At 27.1% G+C, this 18,615-nt stretch overlaps 1 protein-coding gene across 1 annotated transcript; it reads left to right on the forward strand.

Moving 5' to 3' along the window:
* The first annotated feature begins 403 nt into the window (after positions 1 to 403).
* LOC111625609 (transmembrane protein 107-like) lies at positions 404 to 11,170 on the forward strand. Its single transcript, XM_023368812.1, has 4 exons — positions 404 to 539; positions 765 to 832; positions 7,682 to 7,782; positions 10,870 to 11,170. Exons 1-4 carry the CDS (start codon positions 456 to 458, stop codon positions 11,031 to 11,033), a joined length of 417 nt encoding a protein of 138 aa, XP_023224580.1. The 5' UTR covers positions 404 to 455; the 3' UTR covers positions 11,034 to 11,170.
* Positions 11,171 to 18,615: the final 7,445 nt, after the last annotated feature.

An 18,615-nucleotide genomic window follows, 5' to 3' on the forward strand; every position in this document is an offset into this window, starting at 1 on the left:
GTGTAATTAATTTGCAACATCATCGTATTGCTCAGGTATGACTTATTAAAGTATCATTACATATATTATATAATATTTATATTTAAACTTTCAAAAATAAGTATAAAATCATTTAATAAAATTTAGTATAATGAATTTGTTCTAGATGTATTTGTTAAAGTCAATATAATTCTTTTTATATCAGAATATTTTATTGTAAAAAATAATTTATATATTTAATATANAAAAATTAAGATCTCTTCAGACCACAAGACGGTTGGCACCAACCAATTAATATATTTGTAATTATTATACATAAAACGAATAAAATGCAATTTTTCTTCTCAACATCAACTCTTCATTAGTGACGTGGCCTATGACGTGAGATGAAATGAGCATGCGTCGTAATTGTTACGTATAGCAAGATGGCGGTCGTTTCGTTTGGATGTTTTTGTTTTTATTTTTGAGGCGGTAAAATGCAAATATCCGGTTTGGTCCCGGCGCGTTTTTTAACGATAATAAGTCATCTTGTTATGTTAATAACTATTCTTTGGGCGAGAGTAAGCATTTTTTTTTCTCTCTTTACGTTTATTTTCGAAAAGCACATGTTCTCAACATCAAAGTGCATGCTTCATACATGTGTATATGTATAAATATATTTTACTTTTTTTTTAATTGATTTAAATATTTGTTTAATTAAAGATAGTTGTAAATATTTTATAATATTCAGGTAAATAAATATGAATTTCTTTTTATTGTAATAATATATTTTGTACATTTACTAGGATGAAAATGTAAAAGCATGTTTACCTTGGACATATACAGAGGAAGAATATAATCATAAAGACAATCAGTAAGTATAATAGGTAAATATTTTAAAAGTTAATGAATTTATATAAATTATACAATTATAAATATATTTATTTTATTAAACATTTTCATAATCATCCAATTTCATCTGCAAAATACATAAAATAAATAAAAATAAAGAATAATTTTGAAATTTCAGAAAAAGCGTAAAATTTATATTAGTACTTATTTATTTTTTTCTTAGACACATGTTCAGATTAAAAAATGCATTCAAATACAGTGAAAACTGCTTAGGCGACCACCTGCATTTGACGGGCACCTGTCAAAACAGGCAAAAATTTCTGGCACTGAATAGTTTATCCATAGAGTCTTCGTATAAGTTACCTGTATTAAATGACCACCTATGTAATGCGACAGCAGGCATCAATTTTTGGTCTGAAACAACGTACAACTGTAATAAGCGACCACTTTTGCAAAATATATCTAGTCTAAACTATTGTTTGAACCCATCTCAACAACATTTTCCCCTCCTAATATAATGAATTAGTCTAAACTCTCGTTCGAACCCACCTTGGGCACTTCTCCCCCCTTGAAATTAGGTGCAGGTGCTAATGAATTAGCACAGCAGCAAAGGAAATTCATTTCAGTTTGTTTAAAATTGTCTGAAAAATGAAAGAAATGCAAAGTGTTGTCATTAGAAGATCGTGTTAAAGTTATCACAACAGCAATTAGCAGCAAAGTTTAACTGTGGGAAAACAAAATTTATTTTACCGTAGACCTACGGTATTTTCCTTGGAGGTATAAAATATTGTACACGATACAATTAATCGGCTGATCTCATTGTTTGATAAAATTTATTTTTATTTATTTATTTATTTTGAAGATCATATGCAGTACATGTGCGATAAATAGTTTCTGTATCAACCTACCTTATTTCCACGATATTTTTAGAAAAATAATATCCAAGTAATTTTCGCATGCAAAATATTCAAAAAACAATAAATCCATTAATGCAAAAATCAGTTTTGTAGGCAACCTTCCTTTTTCGATTCTGCAATGACAATTGCAGAATGTAATGAAATCGTATAATGAGAAAAAATAATAAAATCATTTTATTATTAATTAATAATTTTTCTTATTGTACTTAAGAAAATATTTAAAAAATACAGTATTTTTAAAGTTAAAATAAGATTGGTTTTAGTATTCATTAGTTTAAAGTGATGGAGAGATATGATGCGCTTGTATATTGATGACGTAATACATGTAACTGAGGAGCAAACGAAAATGACCAAGTTGAATTAAGTCGGAAAAAAGAAAGTGTGCATTATAATTGAGAAAATGCGACTATTGTATTAATCTTTAAAATATTAGTATTAAATCTGTCTTATAAAATCATGACGACTCCTGTAAATTGAGTTATCTGATAAGAATAAAATACAATACCAATATAGCCCTATCGTTGAAAAAGTTGCTTATTGTTGCTCACTTCGAGTTTCGCTTAGTAGAAATGGCTAAAAAGTGCACAAAATACATACTGAAATAAGCTTTTACAGCACCACCTGTCTAAAAGACCACTTTTTGAAGGAACCATGGGTGGTCACTGTAGATAGGTTTTACTGAATTTAATATTAGTTTCTTTGAGTAAAGTTTCAAATATTATTTTAATAAAATTTACAAAATAGTTTTTATTTTAGGAAACTACACTCCAACTCAAATTATCTTTTCTTATGTAGGGAAATGCATTTTGGGTGGTCTTTGTCCCACTTTGGTCTGTTTTACTTTTATAATAATTTTTTTAAAAGTTTCATTTTTGCATCACATTCAGAAAAATATTTATTTTAATGTTCAAGTTTCTCTTTTTCTGTTCTTGTCATATTAAATCTTGAGTATCATGTTAAGTATGACATTTGTTTAACATTTAAACAACCTTTTTATACAATATTGTTTCTAGTAATATTACAATTTATTAAAAAATACAAATCAAACCAAGCCATTACAAACAAACCAAAACATAGATGATAGTTTAATTCAGATGGATTTTGAGGACTCCAGCAGAGGAAGAATACACTTTACTTCTACACTTTCATATGGTGAAAGTCCCACTAGATGTAGCAGATTTTATCAACAGCTGATGTTGAGACATACACATACTGTGAAATTACATCCAACAAACAGTAGAATGACTCAGCTCAAATGGTGAATGGCAGAAAGAGATAGAGAGAGTAGCAGGATGAATGGTAACTAGATGGAAAATTGGATAACAAGCAAACTGACTCGCATGTACAGCGGACACACACCCACATCCACTATTCCACTGCTGTACTTTTCCACTGTATCCTCGAGATGAGGGTTTTTAAAAGGTTGGAGTGTTTAATCTGACATCAATTTGCTTCAAATGTTTTTTGCAATCTGATTGGTCCCTCATCTGTTTAAGCAAAAATTAAGATCTCTTCAGACCACAAGACGGTTGGCACCAACATTAATATGACACCAATTCTACTCAAAGATGACAGATTCAATAGAGATCTTGTATATATCAGATCTACTAGAAGATAACTCAGACAACGCCTCCGTGAGCATAAAACCGATATTGAAAAGAAGAAAAACACTACCACCTTAGCTATATATGCCAGTGAAAACTGCATTACACCCGAATTACAAGCGACCATGATCCGGCAAACTCATTATAGACACCAACTTAGGAATTTGAAGGCATTAGAAATTTTTAAAGCGGAATGCCAAGGTCTTTCAATCAATTTTAAAGATGAAAAACAACTCTCGAGGGCGTGGCAAGCTATGTATGACCTGGCGTTATAACAGCCAATGCAGGTGCACATCGTTAGGAATTTAAGATTTAAAAGGAAAATTCAAAAAGAAATTGGAAAACATTGGAACGGAATAGAATGGAATTGCTCCAGAAAAGGTTTACTCTAATAGAACTCCACCTGAAGGTGGTCCTAGGGTGGACTGAAAACGTTTGTGATACGTTGAAAAATATCTGCAAAGCTTTATAAGGTTAGTGTGATATATATTTGTCAACACTTTGTTTATGAGATGCATTTTATTAATATGATGCTGACTTTAATCCACGCTGAGATATTTATTTGATCTTAGGATCCTCATTGTTTTAAGTCAGACAGTGTGTAGAGTTCTCAATGACAGTTATTTTCAGTTCTGAATGTTATTCATAAATTTCCTCCTGGAAATGTAAGCCAAACAGGAATAACCAAACAACAATGTGCAAAAAATTAAAAAAGACAATACACTTATTTACAAAATATAGAGGTAAGGATGTTAAGGTGAGTGCCTGGGTATTCCAATAATCCAAGGCTTTACATATGAAAGAAAAGCTTAAGAAAACAGATCATTCAAAAGACCTGCATCTTCCAGAATTCATTCTGCCATATACCATTAATGTTGCCAATGGTGGAAATATTGATTCTTTTATATATTGAATATTTTTCATGGTTTTTTGCATATTTCCAGTTAAAATCATTGCATATTTATATTCAAATTAATAATTATTAAAAAATTACAAATTTTAAAAGCAAAATTCCTGAAGAAGAGCAAGTAAAATTAATAGTAAATAGAAAATTCATAGTTTAAGACAGTGATGAGCAGTACCATAATGCTTTTGGGCTGTATTTTGAAAAAATTGTAGATCTATAAATTCCCACTGTTGTCTGTCTGTCTGTCCTTCCTTAATCTTGAGAACGGAGTTACATAGATGAAAGGTTGAGACCAGATATAGAAAGCTTAGGGGCAGGAGGCCCTGGTTAACTGTATATGAACTTCTGAGGCAAACCAGAAGTTGTGTTATTACAATTCAAAAATTTTCCCCGTAAGGAATAAGATAGATGATGGCATGACTCTGTTGCTAACAGGAAAAGTATTATGTACAGGGGCAAGACACTACTAATTTGAGGTGGAGAGCATATATTTTAAATTACATAAATTTAAAAAATGTGATTAAAAATTGCAGCTGGCATTATGACAATATCACAATAAATAATTACATGTATTATTTAAATTTGTTATATATTTTTATGTAATTAAAATTATAAATTATTTAATATCTTTGTAATTTTATTGAAAATACTGTATATAATTTAAACTAATTAATACATATTATAAATACATGTACAGTACAAAGTATATGAAGAAGTTGGAGTGCTGCAAGAAAAATTATGAAGTTGGGAGTACTCCTTATTAGAAAAAAGTTGGAAAACACTGGCTTAGGAAATGAATAATAATTAAAGTTTTGATTTTCTTATATTTATTTAGAAAACAGAAAAAAATTATATCAAACAACTAATTAATCTCTTCTAAAAAAATTTGAAAATATATTAATGTTCTATATCTGCAGCTTTGCTGCCTTTTAATTTTTAGACAGAAATTAGGCAGGTTTGGAGAATCTTACAATATAAACATTTATCATAATGAATTATTTAAGGTAAGAAAAGAACTTAAGCATACAAACTGTTACCATACTGTTTTAAATATGGAATATTATCTTCCCAGACAATAAGTTTCTCCAAATGTCAAAGATTAAATTTAGATCTTTCAGACTTCAATATACACCCAGGAAATTAAGAAATAAAAAGATTCATTTCTGGTAAGAACAATATAATAGAAACATATTTTTTTGTTTTATTTAATATTTAAAGAAGAAAATTATTGATAGATTGTTTGTTCTTCATACCATTCCATCATGATTTGAACAAATGCAATGAAACTTTTCAGGGACATCTTCTCATTCAGGAGATCAATGACTATTGCAAATTAACTGCAGTAACCTTCCTGCAACAGGCCTCCCTCTTTTATATTAACAGCAGGATGCTAGCATATGAATAGGAAAAACACATCATACAAAGTTACTAGTGTGCACAGAATATGTTTTTAGGGTTTTCAAGTGTGTCAAATTTAAATATCTACATATTTGGTCCATTTTTTTTCAAACTTTGATTGGTTGGCCAATTACTATTTCATATTCAGATGTGAATGGTATGCTGGAGTTAATGTTAGAAAAAATTTGGATGTCTTATCTTCTTGATTTTATCTTCTCCTTGCTCTTCTTTTTTCATTTAAAAACACCTGTTGAAATTCAATGGGCATGTATGTTAGTAGAACTATATTTCCTCAATTCTAAGATGTATTTTTATTTCATAAGATAAAAAAATACATGTTATCATCATTAATCATTCAATTTTTGCTTGTTTGTATTATCTGAAATAAATATTACTTTTAACAAAGTCTTTTTCTAAAATAATTTCATTGATTTCATATATCTTTTATTACATTATTTTTCATTTTATATCTGAAATGTAACGATAGTCCCCAAAAATTTCATACTTTGAGCCATGGAAAATTTTACAATTATGTATCTGTTCTAACTTATATCAATAAATTAAATTGGGAAACATGACATTTATATACAGATATTGCAAATGACATGTTTTTTATTGAACTTTTTGCAAAAAATAAATTGTCTATGATCTGAATTATTAGGTCATAGACAATTTAATGGCAATAAACAAATATTATATAAAAAAATCTTTTAAAATTCATTTAGTAATAAATTACAATTAAATTTATATAAAATATGTAAAATGTAAAATAAATAATTTTTTTTTCTAAATTTAAAATATTTCAGTATAGTCAGAATTATATATTCAATTTTTCAATAAATTGGTCAATTGAGAGATAAGTATTATTATTAATTTTTACTGTGTATCATTCTTGGATTGTGTCCAGTATCAAATCTCACAGGTGGGCTGAAGAGCCAAGCTTATGAGACCAATACAAAACTTTAAACAGTTTGGAGAAATTTTTTGACAGTATGACAAGCCAGAATGGTAGCTTTTTGTGTATATAAATTTGAATGAATGTCTATTGTCTTCAGGCTTTTATGTAATGAATGTGGGATAACTCCTGTGGCTATAGATATGGTATGGACTTTATTCATTTTCCATAGGCATTTTATTTGGTGAGAGAGTTCAATATATTTATTTCTTCTGTATAGCTATTTTGAAGATTATGTGTATTTGGTATAGTGATGTCAATGACATAGTTTTGTGCACTTTGTCAATGAAGATAATATCCTTCTAATTACAGAAGATAAATCTTCTGTAATTGATCATTTTATCTGTCAAAGTATAGTTTGTGTGTTATCTTCTCAAGGATTATTAAGTAATTCCACTGCTAACTCACTTCATCTTATTTCATTCAGTTAATTGTTTTTTCAGACAGCATATTTATTATTTGACTGACACATTCAAACTGACTGAATAACAAACAACAACATAAATATTAATCTATTACATATACCAAACAAACTGCCTGATTATTTATTGGGCTGTAACAAACCTAATTTAATTTATAATTTAAATTTACAATAATTTGACAGAAAAGATCAGCCCAGAGTAGGATTAGAACCCACAAATCGTGCTTACTGTGCAGATGATTGCTGGTTATGCTTCCTGAAAAAAATTAAATTTATCATTAGATGGGACCCTGACTGCCTACCTATAATTTTATATTTTATGATATTATTAATAATAATATAATTTTTATTTATATTGAATATTATATATTTAAATAAATGAAACATACTATAATGTAAATTTATTTTAGATTTGATATTGAATACAACTTTATTTTCCAAAAAGTTTCTTTTGAAAGTCTTGAAAACAAAGTTTTTTCTTTTCTTTTTTTGTAAAGTAATAAAATTAGTTCATTTTATTAAAATTACTTCTTTTGAATTATATAATATAAAGAGTAATTGTAATTTAAATTCATTTATTAATATTATTATAGAAATTGTTTCTGTAATAAAAGAAGTAATTATAATTCAAATTCATTTATTAATCATTTTTTAATTTTATCTTTATAGATTAATTGTTGGTTTAAGTTTAGCAATTTTATTTGTGGGAATAGAATTAATTGGATTCCTTTCAGGAATTACTATGTTTTTTCCAACACAAAGTTTACTGTGTATCCTTATTTTGTGTTATAATGTGTTAAATAGATATAAGATAAAACAGTTGCAATAATTATTAAGAGCAGTAATTATAAAATTTTCAGAATAATGAAAAACACTTATTAATGATTCAGAATATATATTTTAAAGTAATATAAACATTTAGTTGTGTCAAATATTTATTATGTAAGATGCAACAGACATGTTCAGGATCTGCACATAGCAAAGCATTAAAAAACCTTATGTATTTCCGAGATCGTGTTTTCCTTTATTTGTTTTTTTCCTTCACTACTAAGTGCATAAATAGACACAAGGCATTTCACATCATCTTTATTAATCTTCCATAGACCGATACATATTTCAGGCAAGGCCCCTCATCTGTCGGCATTACATCCATAATTTAATAAAATTTTAATACATAATTCTAATACATAATAATACAATTAAATACATAATTTTAAATGAAAAAATATATATGTAACAAGAAAAAATTCTAAAGAAAATTCCAGATGTAATGCCGACAGATGAGGGGCCTTGCCCAAAAGGCATATCAGCCTATGGAAGATTAATAAAGATGATGTAAAATGCCTTGTGTCTATTTATGTACCTAGTAGTGAAGGAAAAAACAAATAAAAAAAAACCTGTTTAATTACATGAAAGAAGCAAGAATAAAACTTAAGTAAACATTTTCTCTTCTATCTAAAACTGCTTCAGTTTCTGCTAATATTTCAGTATTTGAAAGTGCTTTTTAAGTTTAATCTTCATTTTTCCCCCATGTTATTAAATGTTATATTTATAATGAAATACTTCATTTATTGGATTTGGTAGTTCATTGCCACTTCAGGAAAAATAAATCAATTTAAAAAATTTTAAATATTCAAATTAAATATTTTGATTCCAGAATAATTAAATTTGAATAAATTAACCATTTTATTAGGAGAAAAAGTCATTTATGAAGATAAATAATATCATATTTAGTTAAATTAAATCAGGTAAGAATCTATGATTTTAATTTGAAAATAACTGGAAGAACAATTATTAAAACCACATCTACAATTGCATTTGTATTCATGTGTAGTCAAAATCCTACATCTTGATCCACAAGATTATTGGCTAATTTAATATGATTTTATGTGTTAATATTTTCTCTTCTATTTACAGTACTTTTACTTAATTGTTATTGTTTAATTACATTGTGAATTTTCTAATATCACATATTGAACTATAATATTAAAATTGACCTTGCCAATTTGTACATTTAATTTACTTCATATGTGAGAATTTTGTTTTTTAATTTGTTTTACATAATTTTGTTCTAAACTAGTTCCTGATGATGGCATTATGTAACTGCCAAAAACATTCAATTTCTTAATTTTATTAAAGTTACAGTATATGAACACCAAAAGCTGAGTAATTTCCCTATTTCATCAAATATGTATTTGATGATCATAATATAAGGGGCAGTCAAATGAAAATGTGACATATAGGAAAAAAGTAAGTAAACTGTTTATTATTTCAAAAGTAATTGCCATAACTGTTAATACATTTATCCCACTGTGAGACAAGATGGTCAATGCTTTCATGGAATAATGTTTGCGGTTGCCTACTGAACCATGATTGTACTCGAGGTATGCACCTCTTTGTCCAAAGCAAATCAACGGCCACGAATGTCTTTCTTCAGGGCTCCAAAAATATGGAAATCGCATGGGGAGAGATCAGGACTGTACGGAGGATTGTAAAAGCTTCCCAGTAAACTTGAAGCGTGCCGTCAAGGCAAATGCCCAGGAGTTTTGACGGACGGCATCATTTTGTGCAGTATAATGCCTGCCCACATGTTGCCAAGATCGTTTCAACTATGCTGCAGAAGTTTCGCTGGAAAGTCCTTACACATCCTCCATACAGTCCCAATCTCTTCCCATTGATTTCCATATTTTTAGAGCCCTGAAGAAAGACATTTGTGGTCGTTGATTTGCTTCGGACAAAGATGCACGCCTAGGTACAATCATGGTTCCGTAGGCAACAGCAAACATTATTCCATGAAGGCATTGACCATCTTGTCTCACAGTGGGATAAATGTATTAACAGTCATAGCAATTACTTTTGAAATAATAAACAGTTTACTTACTTTTTTCCCATCTGTCTTGTTTTCATTTGACTGCCCCTTATATAATGAAATATTATTATTGATTTAGATGATGTAATTGTTAACAATATGAATTTTGAATAATATCATTCTGTTTTATTACTTTCNGATGATCATAATATAAGGGGCAGGCAGTCAAATGAAAATGTGACATATAGGAATTAAATATAATGGCAATTACTTTTGAAATAATAAACAGTTTATTATTTCAAAAGTAATTGCCATAACTGTTAATACATTTATCCCACTGTGAGACAAGATGGTCAATGCTTTTATGGAATAATGTTTGCAGTTGCCTACTGAACCATGATTGTACTCAGGTATGCACCTCTTTGTCCAAAGCAAATCAATGGCCACGAATGTCTTTCTTCAGGGCTCCAAAAATATGGAAATCGCATGGGGATAGATCAGGACTATACAGAGGATTGTAAAAGCTTCCCAGTAAACTTGAAGCGCGCCATCAAGGCCAAATGCCCAGGAATTTTGATGGATGGCATCATTTCGTGCAGTATAATGCCTGCCCACATGTTTCCAAGATTGTTTCAACTATGCTGCAGAAGTTTCGCTGGAAAGCCCTTATACATCCTCCATACAGTCCCAATCTCTTCCCATTGATTTCCATATTTTTAGAGCCCTGAAGAAAGACATTTGTGGTCGTCGATTTGCTTCGGACAAAGATGCACGCCTAGGTACAATCATAGTTCTGTACGCAACAGCAAACATTATTCCATAAGGCATTGACCATCTTGTCTCACAGTGGGATAAATGTATTAACAGTCATGGCAATTACTTTTGAAATAATAAACAGTTTACTTACTTTTTTCCCATCTGTCTTGTTTTCATTTGACTGCCCCTTATATAATGAAATATTATTATTGATTTGGGTGATGTAATTGTTAACAATATGAATTTTGAATAATATCATTCTGTTTTATTACTTTCCTTAATTTTATTTCAGCTATAGTTACTCATTCAAGTGCAACAATTGCTCTTGCATATTTTATTACTGATATATGGGATTGTGATCTTTATTGGTGGATATTTGGTTTTTGCAGTGCCTTACCAGTTTGTTCAGAAATATTATTGTTGATTGGAGTTCTTGCATTGAAGAAAACAATATGAAGTATGACAACATATCAGCATATTTTGTAATGAAACAATTGTGATAATAATTAACGGCATTATCACATCTTAAAGGATCATTATTATAATCATATCATATTTAATTTGTAATTAACATAAAAATACCACTTAGACTGGAGTTAGAATTAATTGGATTCCTTTCAGGAATTACTATGTTTTTTCCAACACAAAGTTTACTGTGTATCCTTATTTTGTGTTATAATGTGTTAAATAGATATAAGATAAAACAGTTGCAATAATTATTAAGAGCAGTAATTATAAAATTTTCAGAATAATGAAAAACACTTATTAATGATTCAGAATATATATTTTAAAGTAATATAAACATTTAGTTGTGTCAAATATTTATTATGTAAGATGCAACAGACATGTTCAGGATCTGCACATAGCAAAGCATTAAAAAACCTTATGTATTTCCGAGATCGTGTTTTCCTTTATTTGTTTTTTTCCTTCACTACTAAGTGCATAAATAGACACAAGGCATTTCACATCATCTTTATTAATCTTCCATAGACCGATACATATTTCAGGCAAGGCCCCTCATCTGTCGGCATTACATCCATAATTTAATAAAATTTTAATACATAATTCTAATACATAATAATACAATTAAATACATAATTTTAAATGAAAAAATATATATGTAACAAGAAAAAATTCTAAAGAAAATTCCAGATGTAATGCCGACAGATGAGGGGCCTTGCCCAAAAGGCATATCAGCCTATGGAAGATTAATAAAGATGATGTAAAATGCCTTGTGTCTATTTATGTACCTAGTAGTGAAGGAAAAAACAAATAAAAAAAAACCTGTTTAATTACATGAAAGAAGCAAGAATAAAACTTAAGTAAACATTTTCTCTTCTATCTAAAACTGCTTCAGTTTCTGCTAATATTTCAGTATTTGAAAGTGCTTTTTAAGTTTAATCTTCATTTTTCCCCCATGTTATTAAATGTTATATTTATAATGAAATACTTCATTTATTGGATTTGGTAGTTCATTGCCACTTCAGGAAAAATAAATCAATTTAAAAAATTTTAAATATTCAAATTAAATATTTTGATTCCAGAATAATTAAATTTGAATAAATTAACCATTTTATTAGGAGAAAAAGTCATTTATGAAGATAAATAATATCATATTTAGTTAAATTAAATCAGGTAAGAATCTATGATTTTAATTTGAAAATAACTGGAAGAACAATTATTAAAACCACATCTACAATTGCATTTGTATTCATGTGTAGTCAAAATCCTACATCTTGATCCACAAGATTATTGGCTAATTTAATATGATTTTATGTGTTAATATTTTCTCTTCTATTTACAGTACTTTTACTTAATTGTTATTGTTTAATTACATTGTGAATTTTCTAATATCACATATTGAACTATAATATTAAAATTGACCTTGCCAATTTGTACATTTAATTTACTTCATATGTGAGAATTTTGTTTAATTTGTTTTACATAATTTTGTTCTAAACTAGTTCCTGATGATGACATTATGTAACTGCCAAAAACATTCAATTTCTTAATTTTATTAAAGTTACAGTATATGAACACCAAAAGCTGAGTAATTTCCCTATTTCATCAAATATGTATTTGATGATCATAATATAAGGGGCAGTCAAATGAAAATGTGACATATAGGAAAAAAGTNGTGGGGGATCAATAATGGTGTGGGGTGCATTTTGATTCAATGGAACCACAGATTTAGCATTTATAACTCATAGAATGAATTGAAAGAAGTATCGAGGCATGCTTATTGGAAACTGAACCAAATATTTATGAACCAAATTGAAGCTTTTAACAAGAGAATACCCCTGTGCATGCCTCTAAATCAACAAAAATGTGGTTTAAACGTAAAAATATTAATATGATGACATGGCCTGCTAGAAGCCCTGACCTGAATCCGATGGAAAATCTTTGGGGGATGATGGTTCGTACAGTTTATGCCAATGGAAAACAGTTTTCCACAATTCATGACTTGAAGGCAGCAATTTCGGATGCTTGGGATAAACTTAAGATTCCTTCAGAATCTAATTGAAACAATGCCTAATAGAGTATTTAATGTAATCAAGTTAAATGGTGGTTACATTGGCCATTAAACTGTAAGAAAATTTTGCAATTTGAAGCCTGTCCAGATAAATATGTAAGTTTTTTTGTACAAAATTTTCAAAAATATTATTTTCCTGACAAAATGTTAATGTTTGATTAAAATTCTTATTTTGCAGTGTGGAAACATGTAAATCCATGTTATTTTTAATAAAACATTTGTTGCTTAATGACGCAAATTTGGGTTTCACTTTAATTTTTTCGTGTCCGTATAAATTTGAAACACACCTTATCAACAACAGTGCTTAGATTCTTGAAAATTTAGAGATTTAACTGCTGAGATGTGTTCATTGTATCTTCTTTATATGTAATTTGTGCTTATTGAAAACATATTATAACATAATATTGTAACCATATAAATTTTTAAATTAAGATGTAGTGCCAAATAGTTTATATCATTTACCTTACAGTATTTCTCTAATATAATGAATATGACTTATGAGTTTATGTGAATTATCAAAATATATGTTTATATTTTGTAACTATGTATATTGAAAAACTTAAGTCACCAATGTATAAATAATAAATTAAATATTATCTTAAAATTGAACTGTTTGTTGTCTTAAAATTTGTTTATATATTTTTAAAATAAATGTGTTTTTCATTAATCAAAATAAATATTAATTCAAAAAATTAAAATTAATTATGATTATAAATAATTTTATTCCTAATTAATTCAAGCTAATGAAAAAATGTAATTTAAAAAAAATTTAAAAATTAGAGATTTCTATATAACATTGTCTAGTTACCTATCAAGTATAATACTTTATTATAAGTTTTGGGATATACTGTAAATTCATTATATGTTTTCTGATATTTTATAAATAATATAATTATCTAGATTTCAATAAAATACTTGAAACATAAAATAACTTATAAAATTATTTTCTTAATTATGTTCAAGTTATATTTAATTAACACTAATTTTGTGTATTGTATATTCCAAGTTTAGATCCATTTTGGACGTTTTTAATTATGTTTCCTGTATTTTATATTATGAATAATTAAAAATATCTGTTCATATTAATATTCCTAACTCTATATATAAAATTCATAACTCAAGTTCATGTTAATGATTATAGCAAATTCTAAAATTTATATGAGGAAACAAGCAATACCACAAAAACAAACATTAAACAAAAAAATATGAAAAAACACTGATACTTTATACATCTTACTTTACATACTTAAAATGACCATCTGTAATTGATGAATGCTTCTACCTTTGATCTACACAACTCTGCATAGCTAGCATGTCATCCATTATGGCAATACAAGCAGCTATTTGCAACATTTTAGGTATGGAAACTCTGGTAATTTTTAACATTGTTCCATTCAACTGAATTATTTGGTTTCATCTGTGGCTGTATGATGCCACATTTAGTCTCTGTCATATTACATCCTTGTAATACAATGGTGCATATAGGAGCAATTTTTGCAACCTGTTCTTGGGTCCCATTTAGAGTTGACACTTTTGAAAACTTGCTTTATCAGACAATGTAATGATTGGGAGAAAGTAAACAAGAACAAAATTTAAAATTTGATCAATAATTTAATGAACAACTAATCATATTGAATGCGACATTCAAATTAAACATTTTAACAAATTTTAATTAATAATTTAAAATGAACAAACACTAAAATTGCATTCAATTTGACACCCAAATTTGACATTTTAACAATTTTTTTGAGAAAAAGAATCAGACAAATGTCTAGACTGGCTCATCTTAAAAAATTAATTTTTAAAATTCAAAATAGCAGTTGATTTAGTCTAAACAAGTAAGTATTTTTACTTAATTTTCAAAGGTGGTTTACATGATTTTTAATGTACTACAGTAGCATTTATGAATCAAAACTTTCATAATAATGAGAAAGTTGTTTTATCATTATAAGTAAACTTATTGAATATTAAAAATGATTTTATATATTTTTTCAATTAAAATATAAATTTGTTTATATTTTAAACTATTTTGTTGAAATTTAAATATTTTTGCTGATCACCATTTCACCATTCTGTTTATATAAAGAATGGTGAATAAAAGTCAATCTCCATCACTAATAAAGAAATCATTTTTTTATTCATCAAAACTGATGTTCATACATTTTGAATTTATTAGCTTCTTTCCTAAATAAATTTTTAGGTAAAAGTTCTTTTACACAAATTAAAACAAAGCAAAAAAATTAATGTAAAAGAAGATAATGCTTATTTTTCTTTAGCATTCATTAAACTGAGATAATGTGTAATAATTATATAAAAATAAAGAATTGTTATCATCATAAAAATTTACATTAAGGATTAAGGAGAGATATAATATATACAAATTGCTTTTTTTTAAATTTTGATGAATAAAAGATAGTGAAAAAATTACTCTAAAAATAGAAAAAAATAATATAATACAATTTTTTTTTATTTTTCTTTAAAAATAACTATACAAAAGATTAAAAAATTCACAATTTTATATATACATATACAGAATATATAGTATTTTAATTAATATTCAATGCTAGTTAATATACTATATATATTATGAGGTCTGAACCCCTTGTATTGCAGGGGTTCAGACCTCATAGAAGTTAGGCAGGTGTCTAAAGTCACTACATAAAATGACAGATCAACATCCCACAAACTACTAATCACAAACATAAAAACTGGTTTAAAACAGGTAGATGTAAAGGCTGTATGTTTATCAGGAAATCTGATACTTTATATGGTACAAAGAACGTGAATTAAGAGTGGAGGAAGAACGTCTTAAAATAGACTTCTTATTTTGGTAGTAATGGTTGCCAGATCTCACTGATGACAATGCCAGTGTTTAAATTCATTCTATTAATTTTGTTTATTTTAATAATTTCAATATGTTCAAAAAATTTTCTTTTTTACGAATTTTGACGCTGTCAAGTGAAATCTCACAACAGACATGATTAGTGTGTGATGACCACTGAGTTGGTGTAGTTATACCTCACAGCCCATATATGCTCTCTTATTCTGATTTTTAGCATTCTACCCATCTCACCTATGTAATAATATTTTGGTTGAAAAGTACAAGTGAAAATATAAACTAAATTATTATTTAACAATACATCTATTTTACTGTTAATTGGTTCTTTGATTTTTAAGAAATTTTTGATTTTGTTGTTCAATGTGGGGACTAGATTATTACTATATGGTGTAATATTTTTTGTATCTTTTCAAAAATTATCAGGGCATAATCAAGTTTTCTATAAATTATTTGTGTTTTAGGCATTGGTTGTTTTATAGTGTGATTATATAGCCACTTGTCAATAATTTTGTTGGAATAGTTTAATTGAAAAACTTGATACACATGTTCAATTGCTATATCACTTGTAATTTAATTTTGTTTATATACATATTGAATATGTTTATATATATATAAACATATTCAATATGTATATAAAAATTACAATTAAAACAATATGTATATAAAAAGTCATATATATATATATATATGACTTTTCCAACATCAGATGGTTTAATGTATTTTTTGAAAGTGGTAAAATTATCATATCTTTGAACTGTGATATCTAAAAAGTTTAACATACCATTATTTTCATTTTCTATTTCAAAGCATATATTATTTTGGATATTATTGGCATATTGAAGTATAATTCGTGGATTGATTACTTTCACGTTATAAACAACAAAGCAGTCATCAACATAACATTTGTAAAAAATTACACCACAAAGGTTTTTAATAATGTCATCAGTCAATTTTTATCATGCAAAATTCAGCAAGTTTTGGATCAATGCAAGTCCATAAAGATGCCTTCTAATTGTCTAAAAAAATTATCGTTACAGATAAAATTATTATTAATTAAAACAAAATTGACAAGTTGAGTTATCTAGTTGTCGCATCTTAAAGGTAAACCCTCTTATTATTTTTTAACATTTTATTATATTTATTTATTTGCTAATTTTTTAATTTATTCAGTTTTACTTGTTCTACTCAATGGTTTAATAATTAGTTATTTCAATTGTCACTATAATTATTTTTGAAAAATTTTTGTGAGTTATGCATATGTTAAATATAAATTATTATTAAATACATTCTGTAATTTCTTATGTATTTTTACTGATATACATAATAAAATAAGGACTGAAGAGAGGTATAAAANCCTAACTCTATATATAAAATTCATAACTCAAGTTCATGTTAATGATTATAGCAAATTCTAAAATTTATATGAGGAAACAAGCAATACCACAAAAACAAACATTAAACAAAAAAATATGAAAAAACACTGATACTTTATACATCTTACTTTACATACTTAAAATGACCATCTGTAATTGATGAATGCTTCTACCTTTGATCTACACAACTCTGCATAGCTAGCATGTCATCCATTATGGCAATACAAGCAGCTATTTGCAACATTTTAGGTATGGAAACTCTGGTAATTTTTAACATTGTTCCATTCAACTGAATTATTTGGTTTCATCTGTGGCTGTATGATGCCACATTTAGTCTCTGTCATATTACATCCTTGTAATACAATGGTGCATATAGGAGCAATTTTTGCAACCTGTTCTTGGGTCCCATTTAGAGTTGACACTTTTGAAAACTTGCTTTATCAGACAATGTAATGATTGGGAGAAAGTAAACAAGAACAAAATTTAAAATTTGATCAATAATTTAATGAACAACTAATCATATTGAATGCGACATTCAAATTAAACATTTTAACAAATTTTAATTAATAATTTAAAATGAACAAACACTAAAATTGCATTCAATTTGACACCCAAATTTGACATTTTAACAATTTTTTTGANATTTAAAATTTGATCAATAATTTAATGAACAACTAATCATATTGAATGCGACATTCAAATTAAACATTTTAACAAATTTTAATTAATAATTTAAAATGAACAAACACTAAAATTGCATTCAATTTGACACCCAAATTTGACATTTTAACAATTTTTTTGAGAAAAAGAATCAGACAAATGTCTAGACTGGCTCATCTTAAAAAATTAATTTTTAAAATTCAAAATAGCAGTTGATTTAGTCTAAACAAGTAAGTATTTTTACTTAATTTTCAAAGGTGGTTTACATGATTTTTAATGTACTACAGTAGCATTTATGAATCAAAACTTTCATAATAATGAGAAAGTTGTTTTATCATTATAAGTAAACTTATTGAATATTAAAAATGATTTTATATATTTTTTCAATTAAAATATAAATTTGTTTATATTTTAAACTATTTTGTTGAAATTTAAATATTTTTGCTGATCACCATTTCACCATTCTGTTTATATAAAGAATGGTGAATAAAAGTCAATCTCCATCACTAATAAAGAAATCATTTTTTTATTCATCAAAACTGATGTTCATACATTTTGAATTTATTAGCTTCTTTCCTAAATAAATTTTTAGGTAAAAGTTCTTTTACACAAATTAAAACAAAGCAAAAAAAT

Source organism: Centruroides sculpturatus, unplaced genomic scaffold (genome assembly GCF_000671375.1).
Source record: "Centruroides sculpturatus isolate CEXI.00-Female unplaced genomic scaffold, Cexi_2.0 scaffold385, whole genome shotgun sequence".
In the NCBI taxonomy this organism is placed as follows: domain Eukaryota; kingdom Metazoa; phylum Arthropoda; class Arachnida; order Scorpiones; family Buthidae; genus Centruroides; species Centruroides sculpturatus.